Genomic DNA, 15,669 nt, shown 5'->3' on the forward strand with positions numbered 1-15,669 from the left:
AACTGGATATGATTTTGAAAACGTCAGACGTTTCAGCTAGTATCCACTAGCTTTCTACTAGCTGAAACGTCTGACGTTTTCAAAATCATATGGATGTGTAACCTTCATCGACGTAGAGAGATTGACTGTTCAGGTTATGCCTTTGTGACACTCTTCTAGTCATTCATTTGGATAAAACTGTGTTATCTGTGTTAACTGTGTTACTCAAGCAACTGGATATGATTTTTGAAACGGTCAGACGTTTCAGGTAGCGTCCACTATCTTTCGTCAGTGACTGAGAGGCCAGAGGAGAAATGCAGGTTTATAAGCACGAACTTTTGATTGATATGCAATTATTAATAAATTTGTAATTATTGTAGTTTTTGTTTGATACATCCACTGTTGCCTGGTCCTTCTGTAGGGAAAATGCAGCAGCTTTTGAGAAACACCTGTGTGATACCACAGACAAACCCCCGTGTGAGATCACAGACTCCCCATCCGCAGGAAACAGAGGAGTGGAACTTTACTTCCAGCAGCTGGACAAGCTTTTAAAGAACACGGCGGATCAATCTGTGTTCAAGGTTTGTCTTGAAAGAAAATGTATCAAAGATATTACTTAGTATTAAGATAAGAAAATGTGTTTAATGCTATCATATTGTAAGAAGTGTTCTATAATCTGCACAGATCTAGATAGGTGCTAGACAAGAGAACTTTGCAACACGGTTGGATATTTATTTTATTTTTTTTTTCATCTTATAAACACCTGGGTGGCCTCTTCAACAGTAAAATTGTTGATTTCCAAAAGGGCCCAGGGACACATAAACAATATAACATAACATAAACACAACATAAATCAATTTGTATAAAGGTAAATTATACAATCAAGTAACATAACTGTGAAAAGTTAACAGAAATCAGTATAACTCAAAATCAGTATAACTGAAAAGTTAACAAATGATACAACATAATATATATAAACAGCTGAACAGAAATATACAAACCAAAATGTCAAAATCATAATCGTGATCCATAATCATGTCCAAATTACCATTCTGAGGTCAAAAGATATTGGTGTTTTCCTTTACACAACCAGTAGTCTGGTAAAGGCAAGACCTTCCTCAGAGCTTCTGACAGGAGTTCTATGGTCTATCTATGTTCTAATAACCAACATGAGAAAATTATTTTCAGAAACACAGACAAGATTTTTACACCAATGCCAAAAATGCCAAAAAAACAGTTACTCAGGTCACTGACAAAAGGTAGTGGAAGCTACCTGAAACGTTTGACCGTTTCCAAAATTGTATCCAGTCGCTGGAGTAACTGCTTTTTGGCGTATCTTATTACCTGGATGTCTAACCATCACTGATGTAGCAATGCCATTACATGTCTGTGTTTTCTCCCCAGACCTGTGCCTTCCCAGCCGGAGATATGGAGGCTGCGGTCCTGCTGTACTTACCTGCAGCCTTCAGCAGCTTCCTAAAGTCTCCTGCCTGCACGGATGTCTCCAGGACTGGGTTTGCTATGCTGAAGACTCTGTCTGGTTTAGGTTTGTTTGTTTATTTGCTTATTTAGGTGCTTTGGATGCTTTATTTCTCCATTAGCAAACACACAAGTACAAACAAACAAGTATATAGCTATCATGAAAGTTCATCTGTGTTGGTAGTTACATGTTTAGAGTTAAAACTTAAGATCCAACACAAAGAAGTTCTCTCGTCTAGATCTTTTGACCAGTCACTCTGGTCTTCCTCAGTAGACTGACCCAGTGAGGCTTGTCACGTGGCTTCTTTGAAGTGTGACGTCAACACTGGGTAAAGGTATCTGGTAGACGATGTAAAACAGACAAGGTAAACAGACATACATCATACAAACTACATCAAAACTGTAAATGAAAGTCTTCTGTGTGGTTTTACTCTGCCGCTGTCAGCAGCTGGGAATAACATGGAGACAGAGAACGGACAGGAAGAGGGCGGGATGGAGGTTGATGCAGATGCAGAGGGAGGAGAGATTGGAGTAAAGACACAGGAGAGAAGGCTGGTGGCTGTCAGAGACCTGCTTCAGACAGCTCTGGACCTGAATATCTACAGGGTAAGTCTATCACATGATTAGGGTCAACGCTGATCTATGAGGAAAGGCTGCCACTGTTGACTGTCAAGTGTGTTGAATATGTACTTAAGACATGTGAATCAATGGTGTCATTTCACTTTATCTTGCTTTGCTAAGGGGACCCAGGGAAAGTAGTGTTCTCAACAGATGGCCTTTTTGGACAGGTCACTTGATGTCTGTACGTATAGAAAAGGAAAAGGTGGTTGCTATGACCAGGTGGCCAGCTTAAAAAGGCAGCCACTTGTTTTTGTTAGATTTGGGGAGAGAAACCACTGCTAGGCATAACAATCGTGTGTTTTGTCAGGCACTGGATGATGCAGCATCAGGTGGGAATCAACTGTCTTGGCTGCGGCAGTTACTGCAGACTTTGCTGAAGTTCCCTACGCAGGCTGCAGCAGCCAGACTGGACTGTGTGAGACTGCTGCTGGACATGAATCACCAGGTCCTGGCTCCCAGACTCACCGACGTCTGGACATGCTCCTGGCTGCTGCTTGACAAGGTATGGCAGATGAGACATGTCTGTGTAGGAAATGCTACTGGAGGCTATAACATCTTTGAATAGTCTCTGAACCTGTTAGCCCTGGAATCCACAATACAGTAAAGAACATTTTATCCTTAGGTTTGTGAATTTCTTTCTGGACATGCTCCTGGCTGCTGCTTGACAAGGTTTGGCAGCAGAGACATGTCTGTGTAGGAAATGCTACTGGAGGCTATAACATCTTTGAATAGTCTCTGAACCTGTTAGCCCTGGAATCCACAATACAGTAAAGAACATTTTATCCTTAGGTTTGTGAATTTCTTTCTGGACCTGCTCCTGGCTGCTGCTTGACAAGTTATGGCAGCAGAGACATGTCTGTGTAGGAAATGCTTCTGGTGGAGGCTGTTGACTCTCATCTTCAAGTTTTTAACTGTGGATACGGATGAAAGTTTCTGTTCTGACTTGTGGATTTATCTGATATTTCGTACATATTATGACATAAACTGTTTCAATCAGAACATTTTTCAAACAGGAATTTAGGTGTTGTCCAAACATATCCAATTTGCGATATTGCTGTATAATGTTGTTGTAGAAAGAAGTAAAAGATGAACATGACAGCCTTTGTTTTGATTGACAGTATTTATGTTTTGATTGTTTGGTTGACAGGACGTGGCTCCTGCTGTACAGGAGGCCCAGGACAAGTTGCTTTGCAGACTCCTGGAGACGTATGCCAAGCTACGACAGGTAAAATTTCAAAAACATAGTATTCTATAGAAGACTAAATATAACAAAGGAGGTCTCTTCCTCTGTACTGTACTTTTTTTTGTATGATAATCATGGACCAATCATTGTGATTATAGGTGGACAGTCAGAACTCTCAGTCACTTACTTTTGTTCTTCCTGTGGTGGACAGTCAATACCTTTTGTCTTTCCTTTGTAACGTTACCTGTCCTTGGTGCTGATATCCTGGTTACCCTGTATTTTAACCCTTTATTTGGATAGAGGACATAAAATCCATTTTGGATTTGTGTATCTTTATACTATGTGCTTCTCAATGATACAACAGAGCTGCGTTACTATTTTCAGGTGGACACGTTGTTAGCAGCTATGCTGGATGCTGTCCAACAGAACCAGGATCAGTTGTCATACTCCAAGACATTCCCTCCCCTCACCTTACACAGGTTTGTTTATTTGTTTATTAGTTTGGCTGATACAAGACAGCCAGGGCAGCCCAACTAGCTAGAAGCTATTACTAAGGGCATGCCCTGGGAAAAAAATGTGGTTACATACATAAATTATGGTCATTAATACATGTATATACAGATTACATAATTATGATACTACTGTATACAAACACAGGTTTGTATACAGAGAATTAACTATATGTAGTTATGTTTACCTTTGCTTAAATAAAACATTCTTCTTCATAAGGTCAATGACCTGGACCTGATGGCTGTCACCATGTTAACTGGTGCTGTAACAGACACACATGTACATTATAACAGATTTACATTATTATGTAGCAAGTGGGAGGACAGAGTTTGGGGAGCTGGTCACTATGTACATGTATTTTAATGCATTTGAATAAACAAAGCAGTAGTTTGTTAGGCTAGGCCATGTGAAGGTAAACATTATGGATATGCTTTGCAAATATTACCTTTCTTGTTCCAATCCTTTTTATGTGATATTCCTCAATCACTCTATGTCAACAAACGTGTTAAGTAAGCCTGTATACTGATGCAACATTCAATATTAAGTCTTTCATCTGTCAAGCCAATGAACACCAATCAGTTGCTTTCCGTCCGACTGCAATCCACAAAGCTTCAAAACAAAGGTCCACCGCCATCTCCTGACATAACTACATTATACTCACTTTAGTACCTCTAACTCTATGCCTAGAAGTGGCCAAAAATAATTGGCCTTGCATCGAGCGACACCGTTAAAAAAAAAAAACACAGCCCACACTGTATTGTCTCCCTGCCTAGGTGGACAGAGTTGGTCCAGGGTCTGCCTCCAGGTCTGGCCGTGGAAATATGGCAGAGCATGCTGAACAAGCTACAGGAACAAATCCAGCTAGGTGGCCAGGACACTCATACTTCAAGTAAAATAGATTTTTAATTTGATACACCGCAACAAATACTGTCTATTTTCCTGATTCTTTATCAAAAGCACTTGTAAACATCTATAAGTATACGCCATTGTTTTTACGTTTGTTAGACGATAATCAGGCCTTCGGTGCTTTGGAGCTCATCAAATCTTTTGGGTATGAAAAAATTAAGATGAAGAAAATAAACTCCCAATTGCTGGAAAGTTTGTTAAGCTGGGCCATGTGAGGGTAAACATGATGCATTTGCTTTGCATATGTTACGTTTCTAGTTTCAGAGTGTTTTTTACCCGTCCATGTCGTACAGCTCCAACTCCCCAGCTGTTGTGCACCTCTGCCTGTCTGGAGCAGATGACGACCCTCCTGTCCCTCCTCCTGCTCCACCTGCGTCTCTGGGACGCCAGCATCCCGTCGCCCGCGACAACAAGACTGGACCAGCTGATGGCGTCCACCTGCAGCGACGTCATCTCTCCCCTGCTGAAGCTCTGTCTGGGAACCCAGGAGGTCAGACTCCTTTTTCTTACAGTGCAATATTTACTGTGCAATATTGTTACAGTATGTCGTGGTGTATTGTATAATGTTATATGTCTAATGTCTCTCTGCATGTTCGGTCAGTTATGGCCGGCGTGACCTGGGCTCAATGTTTCTTTCTTTTGTTTGTCAATAAAGAATGATTTTACTAGGCAGCTGAAGATTCTGCTGCCTTTTTGTGGCTAATACAACATGGGGTCCCCCACAGTCGTGTAAAGTGCCTTTCCCATGCAAGGGCACAAGATCAGTGACATGGCAGGGTTTGAACTCTGGACCTTTTGGTTCTGAGCCGAACGCTCTCCCGTTATGCTACATGATGCCACGTCCACACTTTGTCATGATCAAACCTCCCACGTTAAATGTGTACAGAATGGGTGATATTATATATAAGTTGTTCTCGTAAGATGTTAAAAGTTTAACTTAGGTACCCTTCCTAATCCTTTGTAATCTATCTCTGTTTCTGTAGCCTAGTAGTGCAATCACTACAGCAGCAGGCTAGTCCACTGGTAGTGTTAAACTCTCATACTCTTTACCAGCAGAGTGCTAAGTGTTTGAGTGCTAGGCAGAGAAAGTGAATACATACATCTACCTGGCAATAAAGATGTACCAGGTCTGATATCTTTCAATAGACAACAAAGTCTTCAGCCCCGGGCCTTGTAGCTACCTGTGCATTGTAATGTGTTTTCCCTTTACCACTCAGCGTGCAAAATACCTGGTTGCCCAGTTGCCCCAGGCAACCAAATTTTACTCGGGGCAACCTATTTTTGAACCTAGGAAGCCCAGTGTGCTATCTGAATTTTAAGAATGCCCCCCCCCCCGATCATGCCCACTTGGCTTGCACCACTGTATCCGGCAAATGCTTTTTAATTTTAGGTATGAATGGCTATTACTAGTATCAGTTAACTAAAGGCTGTTAGAAATATTGTCAAAGGCTTATGTATGTAACATTACTTAATTTGAGGAAAGTAGTAACTTGTAGGTGGGGCAACCTAAAATTCTGATGGGCAACCTAATTTTTGCCATAGGTTGCCCACTGGGCAACCTGGTTCAAAAAAGTATTTTGTACACTGCCACTACAGGTAGATGAACACCTGCATTTCTCTGCTCTCCACCTGTGCCACACCTGGTGTCAGCTCAACCTGCTCTCTGTGCACATGAAAGGTGACAATCACAGGTAAGGCAGGTAAACCAGCACGTGGGCAGAACATACTGCACCTGCGTCAAACCCAGATTTTTCACGTTTTTTGTGGATGTTGGTCAACGACATCTTTTCCAACACAAAATTTGAAAACTATAGACACAATGTCATCCTCAAATACATGGATACAACCTTAAATAAGACATTACACAAGCGCAGTGAGTTGACCTGCTAAACAGCTTGTAGCTGTCATCAATGATACTGATAGAGGCAGTGGGTCCATTCATGGCTTGCCATAGAGTTGAAAATTTGGGTAAAACTCTAATATTGGAAATTACAATTTTAAAATCCATCACACTGAAATGCTGTTTTTGTTGGTATTTCTTTTTTCTAAATCACGTCATTATAATTATTGCATGCTGCCTTCACAGCAGTGAGTCTGTGCCCAGTGTTGGAGAGAGTGAAGGATATTTGGACTTCAGCCTGCAGTACCCACAGCTGTCACCAGGGGACTGGTCCACCCTGTGTTGTAAACTTCATAAGTCAGGCAACAAGAGGATAGGTTATGTTCTGGTAAGTTCTGTAACCAGTTGGCTACATTACACTGAACGAGTTGTTTCACCTAAACCTTTGAACATCTAACTCCAGACATTGTATAAAGCTATCTATTGATAATTCCACTACTGTACTTGGTTCCACCCTGTGTAGTTCTAGGAAAGAATGAATTCTTGAACACCTCAATCCTTGGTTGATAACTCTGGTACTTGAAGGCATGGCTATTTCTTGTACTATTCTGAGCTGGAACTAGGTACTTAGTAGTTGGTACATCTACCAGTTTATTGGTCATTTTGTACATCATGCATAGTCTGGACATTTTTTGTCTGTCCTGTGACATCCACTGTATGTTAGCTTTCATTTCTGTGACACTAGCACCTCTTTATTGTGATCTAACCAAGTGCCTTGTGTTTGTCAGCAAATGCTGAGCCTGCAGAAGGTGAGGATGTTAAGGATAGTGACGAGCCCTTCAGAACAAGGCACAGTGAGGAGGACGATTGAGAATGTGATCAGTTCTGCTAACCATCTTAGTCTTATTGAAGTCGAGGATTCCACCTGGGATGGTCAGGTAAGGCTTGGTGTGCTCACTTAGTGCTGTGTACCAGTTGGCTGGATCGGTTCCAAACTTGTAAAAATGTTAAGGTTCAAGTCAACAACAACAAAAAATTAAAGTCAAGAACCGTATTACAAAAAAAACATGTCACATACCCCTTTTCTTTCCAAACCACCTAAAACCTCCCATAGATTACAAAATCTGTGCTGCAAAATGAAGAAAACATTGCCATCGTCAAGTGCCATCGTCAAGTGTCAGCCTCCATGTTATGTGGCCACAGTTTTACCAATATAACATTGCCAGGTTTCCAACATGCAATTTTGTATGTGCCATGGGTTATGAGTCCAGAACTGAACCTAAACCTCTGGACTTGAATCCAGACCTGAACCTAAATGTGGGTTTAGGTACACAGTACTATGCTCACTGTTCATTACAGTAATTCTTTCTGGAGTAAGATTCAATGTATAAGTTTGTCTGCTTTTCTTTGACACTGACAGGACATTTCCAAAGTTGTAACTGTCTGTTTCTCCCTGCAGGCTACAAGTGTGACAAATGAAAACTATCCCACAGCTCAATGGTACCTTCTGTGCAGCCATATTGGTCTGATTTCCCCTCTGTGTCACCAGGGTGACTTAGAACTTTTGGCACGCTATCTTCTGAAAACAGTTGTCAGTGAGAGCCGTCCACAAACTTCGACTGGGTAAGCTTATAAGACACTGTAATATACTGCCTTGCTGATCACGTTACATTTACTTTGTATCTGATGTTGAAGGTTACACATCCAGGTAATGAGACACTCAAGAAAACAGCTACTCCAGCAACTGCCAAACGTTTGAAGTTACATCAACTGCTTTTCTTCAATGACTCATTTTTATCTGATGCCTGATTTTCCGGCTTCATGACTAAAAAGTAGTTTTTTTTAAATCTCGGATTCCCCTTGATAGCTATTCTCCCTGTACTGTACTGTTATGCTTGAAAGTACAACAGACAGACAATATGATAAGTCAACTGTGTGCCACCTGATAACATGACCATGTTCCCTCCAGGCTGCTGACCAGAGCCATGATATCTGCAGACCTGCTCAACAGCGCCCCCTTTCGGGAGCTGTTGGCACTGCAGAAGGCCATGATAACTGTCATCATCAGTCGTCTGGCAGACACTGTGGAGCTTAGGTGAGTCAGTAGGCCAGCTGTAAAGGAGTGGGGTAGAAGACACTTAAGCATGAGGATGGGAATAAGTGTGGTTAGAAAAGATTTCAATATTTGACAGGTACATTTTGTACTGACACGGTAGTATTATGTCTTTTATTATACTGCTGCTAAGGTCCCTGTCATGGGGTAGGCAGCAGTCAGCTAGTAGTACTGGTCTTCTCTCTGATGTCCTTCTTTACACACTCCATTCAGGATTGTGATAACACATCAGCTGTTAATTAACACACCAGTGTTAATCAATTCACAAGGCTCATTAACAAAATGATGTGTTCATGTTTTACAGCAAGAAAACTGATGCTCGTTGGACATGTTTGGATGTACTATTTGAGATCAGTGATGACAACAAGCCCTGGTCGGCAACTTCAGAACTAGAGGACAACACCACCAACCTGTCGGCAGTCATCGCATCAGCAGCAACTACACTAGAATGTCATCTAAAACAAGTGCCACAGAAGTGTCATCTGATAGAGCATCATTTACAAAAGATAGCCTGGTACCTAAAGGTATGTACATTCGAAGTTATGAATGAGGTTAAGACAGTGAACAAAACTTGCCATTTTGGAGCTTTTTGACTACTTTGCATCATCTTGTCTTGACTTGTCTAACCTTTGTTTTCCTTTTGGACTTCCAAAAAAGTTGACTTCACTTATTTGCATATTAATCAATAGTTTGTGCTTATAAACCTGCATTTCTCCTCTGGTCTCTTAGTGGCACTGATGAAAGGTATTTGTAGTGTATACTACCTGAAACGTCTGACCGTTTCCAAAATCATATCCAGTTGCTTGTCACTGCTTTTTGGGGTATCTTATTACCTGGATGTCTAACCTTCACCGACAAAACTTGCCATAGATTTAGACCTTGGTAAATGCGACAAAATGTGTTTGTAGTTTAGTGAAATTGTCTGAGAAACCAGTTTGTAAAATGGTACAGGAATAGATAAACAGAAAGCAAAGCAACTGAGCCTGTACCCCTCCCTGTCCCAGGTGCTGAAACGACTCCCTCTGCAGTGTCTGTCAGACGTCAGCTCACAACGCTGTGTCCTCGCCTGTCTCGTTCTGTACTGGTTTCTCGGGGCATCACGCTGTTTGTCAGGTAATTCAACACATATTACAGGAATGTTACAGTTTGAGGACACCTTTTCACAGCTTCCTTGTTGTTAATATGTTAACCTTTGAATAAGGAAAACATTGTTTTTGCTCAGTTTCTTTGTCTTCTCCAAACACATAAGGTCAATGACCCTGACCAGTTGTCTGTCACTTTGGTAACCGGTTCTCCTGTGGTGTTGGATTACATTATGTAGCAAGTGGCAAGACAGAGTTTTACTGTGTCACCAGATATATTAAAAATTGAGAAATGAACAGAGTTTGTTGGGCTAGACAGTGTAAAGGTAAACATTAGTATTTGCTTTGCAAATTCCATCTAAGTGTATTATTTGTATTTCCTTGTTTTTTACCTGGAGTGCCGAGGTGTTGACACAGCAGTTTTCTGTTGCTTGTTTGGGTTGTGCTACAGCACCAGCTGTCCTGACAACAATCCTGGAGGTGCTGAGAGACGTCATGGCTGGGAAGAAGAAAACCAGCCTGTGGGGCGTCTTAGATGCAGCCGTCACCATGAAGGGCCTGCTGCTAGCATGTAGACAAACTCGGGTAAGTGTGGTCCTGCTACTGCATCAGCCAACTGTCTTACAAGCTTTGACAACTCTTCTTAATTGAGTGAAGATGTCTGTTTATCAGGTATAAGACATAGCCATTATGAGCTTCTACATGCATGTCCGCTACATGCACGTCCGCTACATGCATGTTTGCTACATGCACGTCCATATCATGTACGTCCACTACAGCATGTCCTTATCATGTATGTCCGCTACATGCACAGGATCCGCTACATGCACATCCGCTACATGCACATCCGCTACATGCACGTCCTACATGCACATCCGCTACATGCACGTCCACTACATGCACGTCCGCTACATGCACGTCCGCTAAATGCACGTCCACTAAATGCACATCCACTACATGCACGTCCGCTACATGCATGTCCGCTACATGCACATCCGCTACATGCACGTCCACTAAATGCACATCCGCTAAATGCACGTCCGCTATATTTCAGGTGCAGAACGTCTCCGAATCCGCAGCACTACAAGACACGTACCAGGACTTGTTGTACCACCTGCTGTGGTCAGTTGTGCGGTCAGCAGAAGGGACAGACAGCCTGACGGACTACACAGAACACTTGTGCCGAGGCCTGGAGCGACTGGTCACGTCAGGTCCACCCAAGGACGGGTCCAAACCGGACTGGCTCTTCATCTCCGCAGGCTGCACCCTGTCCGCTGGACTCATGGTGCGTACTGTCCACTTTTCTTTGGCAGGGTTTGAAATACAGCCAATATTGGAGCTGTGCTCCCATTTTTTCTGTGGGTCCACAGGTGCTCACAAATACTTTTGCAGGTTTATGTATACAGCTATCAGTAACATCCATGAGTTGGTTGTTTGAGTGGAACTATCGTAAAGTGGAATTCGCTGCACACACCACGTACACTAGGGGCATCATCACTAGGTAGCTGTAAACCATGTTAAGAGTTAGATGTGCAGAGGTTAGGTGTAACTGGTCATTCGGTGCCATTCAGTCAGCTGCGGCCACAGATACAGTCACAGATACAGATCTTTTTAAGATGTACAGAGAAGACATGTTCATTGCAAGAAATTTCATCCATCCATGACTGTCGGTCCCTCCAAAATGTCAAGAATATCCAAACTGTAACACAACTCTTCTTCTGTCCTTGTCCAGGTCATGCATAACAAGGTGAAAATTCCTGCAGACCAGAGCGAGACTGTTGCCTCCTGCACCAGGAAGCTGGCTGCGGGTGTTTCTGCTGCTGCGGGTGTTTCTGCTGCTGCGGGTGTTTCTGCTGCTGCGGTAGTTCCTGCAGCCCAGAGTGAGACCATTTCTGCTGCAGCTGCGTCGTGGGCAGACCTGCCTGCAGTCACCACTGCCATGGCTGCAGCTCTCAGGGTGCAGGTGGCAGACGCACAGTAAGGACATAGACTTGGCTTTGATATTGCTCCATTTGACAAGTTAACAAGATCTTACAGCATGTGTATGCATGGAAGAGGGGATTCTGTGATTTTTCGTTACTCACTGGTGAAAAGTTGTAGATGCTACTTGAAACGCCTGACAGTTCTCAAAATCTACACAGATCCAGTTGTTTGAATATCGGGAACTTTCTTGTGTATCTCCTTGTACCTGGATGTTAAACCTTCATAGACACAAATGACGACTGTCTGTGATACAGGGTTGGTGAGAACTGGACATCTGTCATCCAGCACCAGGTTTGCCGCCTACAGACCCTACTGGCTGAACAGGTCCAGGACAAGGTAGGTGTCACAATTTAAGCTAGCTTTAATTGTTGTATATATAAGCAAGTAGGCCTACGTGTAGATTGTGTTAAGATTGTTATTGTTATACTGTTATTTAAGCTGATGTTGTTGTAAATACATGTTGTAATTGTAGCTATTAAGTAAGTTAACTTTGTAATTGATTATATTTCGTATTTTAAATGTAATGTTAAAGGACTCCAGGAAGACTAGTAAACAAACATTGTATTACTAATGGAGATTCTTAATAAACATAAACATAAACATAAACATGTTTACATACATGCAGAACCTTTGTGATTTTCAAATTCTGTGTCACCCCATTCGGCCATTATATTATCGAGTATAAACAAAGGCACAAACAAACAAACAAATTGTGTGTTTTGCAATGACGTATTTCTTGCTCTGCAGGTACAGAACCTCCGTGCCTGCCTGTCCTTCCTGAAGACTGCAGCAGGAGGAGGACCAAAGTGCCAGGCCGTCCTGCCGGGGGGGTTTGGGCCGACTGTGTACAGCCTGGTGGAGCAGCTGCTGCTGGGGATTCACTCCACAAACTGGACAGGTAACAAAATGTGCTTTTAAAAACAGCTGGCATAGCTAGCTGAAGTGACTGCTTGGGCAGGTTTGAATGTGTGGCTTGTCCTGCCCAATGGGAGTTTGGGCCGACTGGTTCTTCTGGAGATTCACTCTGCAAACAGAAGTAAGAACTGATGAGGATAGATGTTTGTGTAGCTCATGTAAAATCATTCGATACGAATATCTTAGTGTCCACTAGCTACAGCAACAGGATGTGCTGTGTGAATGATGCTTTGTGGTGGTGCTACTGGGGATTCACTCCACAAACAGGACAGGTAACAATGGAGGATAGAATTAGATGTTTTATATGTAGGTAATAAAAATCATCTGATACAAATATCTAGCTGCAGCAACAGGATGTGCTGTGTGAATGATGCTTTCTGGTGCTGCTACTGGGAATTCACTCCACAACTCCTTCAGATTGCACATTCTGCACTGTATGTAAGAAAACTACATGGCAGCCTAATTTTAATTGCCCAATGTCTGTCACTTTGAGGATGAATACAGCCTGGCAGAAGTTACAGCTACTACAGTATTATTATAGGAGTTATGTTTGTGCCCTTCAGCATCTGCAGACCTGGCAGATGTTGTGGCAGATGAAGAAGCGTTGCTGCTGATGGTGTGCAGATCTTCCCAACCTGAGCAGTTCTCCACATACGTACTGGGTCTACAGAAGCACTTGGTAAGGAATGGGTTTATTTTGTTAGCACATGGACTGTGTAAAGCAACACAATGTTTTCCAAGCATATTCACAAATCAAAACCACTGTAGACCATCGCATGTACTCATACTCTGTCATAGATTGATATTATTTTTGAAGAGAAATGAATAATGCAGGAAATATTATGTTTGTTTGTTTGTTTCGCATAACCTGTGACCCACCTTTTTAGGCGTAACATACCAGTTTTGTAGTAGGATTTGAACCCGAGACCTCTTGGTCCTGAGCCAAATGTGCTACCGTTTACACCACACGACCCCACGCTGTGTTGTTCTTGTCCCCAGGACAGTGGCACATCCATGTGTGCTGCTCTAAGGCTGTGGCAACTTGTGCTGAAGGAGGAGTGGAAAGATGAGAAGAGAGATGCCCTGAACACAATTCTACCACAGGTAGTCCAGAAAGTGCATGTTATTGATGCTTTTGAACTGATTATCACTAGCAATGTTTTTATGTTTTTTGGTACAATATAGATGGTTAACCTGTCACAAGTAATGTACTATATGGTATCTCTTTAAATCATCGGTAAAATCTGTAGTTTAAATAATGTATAACTAGTGCACATTGGAAGACCTGTTCACATGGCTACATAGCATGCATTATAAACATTGTGTTACAACAATACATTGTACATTGGCAATGAACATGTGTAAACCTTGCTCAATGTCTCACATGTTCACCCTCTTCTCTGTCTGCTGCAGTTGGTCCTGAAGCTCCAGGCTGTACTGCAGAAGTCATGCAGTAAAGATACTGAAGACTTTGTTTTACAGCAGGTTTTTGTACCCAGCCTCCTCACAACTGCTGCCATACTGCAGTTTGGACAGGTTAGTGTTCCACATGGAGCTATTCAGAGCTCGAAATTCAGTTTTTGGAATACATGTAGGTGCACTGGTGCACCAAGGACAGGTATGCTTGCCTGTGTGTGGATGGTGTTCAGCACCAAGGACAGGTATGTTTATTTGTGTGTGGATGGCATTCAGCACCAAGGACAGGGGTGTTTGTATGTGTAGATGGTGTTCAGCACCAAGGACAGGTATGTTTGCCTATGTATGAATGGTGTTCAGCACCAAGGACAGGCATATGTATCTATGTATGAATGGTGTTCAGCACCAAGGACAGGCATATGTATCTATGTATGAATGGTGTTCAGCACCAAGGACAGGCATATGTATCTATGTATGGATGGTGTTCAGCGCCAAGGACAGGCATATGTATCTATGTATGGATGGTGTTCAGCGCCAAGGACAGGTGTTAATGGTCCATTCAAGGCAAATCCAAGTAAAAGCTCAAGCATGGTTTCAGCCACAACCATGATTGTTTCTGTCTGCTGTAGGGAAGTCTCCCAGACCACGTGGCAGCTGCAGCTCTCCACGGATGCCTGAGTGTGCAGCTACAGGTATGTTAACTCTCACAATGTTAATAAGTTGACTTGCCTTGTAGTTCTAAGTTTATTCATTTGTTTCTCAAATTGTATTATGTGATTTGATTACTTTTTGTATTGTTTTGTCATTTTATTGGTATGGCTGCTTTGAAAAGGTGTTTCATGTCAGAAACACCTGTTTCGCCATGCCATCCACAGTGCATATTGTACGTGGTAAAACTTAATAAACAAATAAATAAATAAACAGGACCAGCCAGGAGGCACGTTTGCCGCAGTGTTTCAGGCTACCTGCAGCGTGCTGATGACTCTACTCCTGCATCACACCCACGTGGCCAGGAACACTGTTCCATCACTGATGGCCTGCTGTAGAAATATCCTTTTTTATTTTTATGTTTACCAAAGGAAAATGTATTGTTTTTGCTTCAGTTTCCTCTTCTTCTTCTTCTTCTCCCAACCAAAAAGGTCAATGACCCGGAACTAGTGTTCGGTGACATCATGTTGCAATTTTATAGCAGGAGGGATTTAGACTCCTGTCTGACCATATATATGAATGTGTTTGAGTAAGAACTAACGTAGCAGACCTATGCAAAGGTAAACATTATACATTTTCTTTGCAGATGTTACCTTTCTAGTTATTGAATGGAATTCCTCTACCACTAATATCATGAAAGTTCATCTGTGTTGGTAGTTACATGTTTAAACATTTGTTCCAACACAAAGGCACTGTCATGAACAAACGTTTCTTTTGATGATGAAAGTTCATCTGTGTTGGTAGTAACCATCATAGTACATGTAAAATGGTGAGCTTTATTCTAACACAAGGGTTACACAGAGATCAATGTCGCCTTCATCAGGATAATTGTTTGTTTGTTTGTTTGTTTGTATCACGATAATTAATGTTTCCTTTGATCGTGACAGTTCATCTGTGTTGGTAGTAATCATAGTACATGTAAAATATTGAACTG

At 42.1% G+C, this 15,669-nt stretch overlaps 1 protein-coding gene across 1 annotated transcript in view; it reads left to right on the forward strand.

Moving 5' to 3' along the window:
* The window catches only part of LOC109484055, a 29,188-nt gene that overhangs the window by 6,851 nt on the left and 6,668 nt on the right, over window positions 1-15,669 (forward strand). Inside the window, exons 4-26 of the mRNA XM_019787250.1 lie at window positions 401-560; window positions 1,384-1,525; window positions 1,904-2,064; window positions 2,387-2,581; window positions 3,227-3,304; window positions 3,647-3,741; window positions 4,546-4,637; window positions 4,972-5,168; window positions 6,275-6,369; window positions 6,765-6,906; window positions 7,307-7,456; window positions 7,978-8,141; window positions 8,488-8,613; window positions 8,936-9,155; window positions 9,636-9,744; window positions 10,165-10,298; window positions 10,774-10,842; window positions 11,446-11,690; window positions 11,951-12,032; window positions 12,444-12,606; window positions 13,175-13,290; window positions 13,611-13,715; window positions 14,025-14,147. Coding sequence (XP_019642809.1) covers window positions 401-560; window positions 1,384-1,525; window positions 1,904-2,064; window positions 2,387-2,581; window positions 3,227-3,304; window positions 3,647-3,741; window positions 4,546-4,637; window positions 4,972-5,168; window positions 6,275-6,369; window positions 6,765-6,906; window positions 7,307-7,456; window positions 7,978-8,141; window positions 8,488-8,613; window positions 8,936-9,155; window positions 9,636-9,744; window positions 10,165-10,298; window positions 10,774-10,842; window positions 11,446-11,690; window positions 11,951-12,032; window positions 12,444-12,606; window positions 13,175-13,290; window positions 13,611-13,715; window positions 14,025-14,147 — 3,163 coding nt within the window. The remainder of the gene's footprint in view (window positions 1-400; window positions 561-1,383; window positions 1,526-1,903; window positions 2,065-2,386; window positions 2,582-3,226; window positions 3,305-3,646; window positions 3,742-4,545; window positions 4,638-4,971; window positions 5,169-6,274; window positions 6,370-6,764; window positions 6,907-7,306; window positions 7,457-7,977; window positions 8,142-8,487; window positions 8,614-8,935; window positions 9,156-9,635; window positions 9,745-10,164; window positions 10,299-10,773; window positions 10,843-11,445; window positions 11,691-11,950; window positions 12,033-12,443; window positions 12,607-13,174; window positions 13,291-13,610; window positions 13,716-14,024; window positions 14,148-15,669) is intronic.

Source organism: Branchiostoma belcheri, unplaced genomic scaffold, assembly GCF_001625305.1.
Source record: "Branchiostoma belcheri isolate BF01 breed outbred unplaced genomic scaffold, Haploidv18h27 scaffold68, whole genome shotgun sequence".
Classification (NCBI taxonomy): Eukaryota; Metazoa; Chordata; class Leptocardii; order Amphioxiformes; family Branchiostomatidae; genus Branchiostoma; species Branchiostoma belcheri.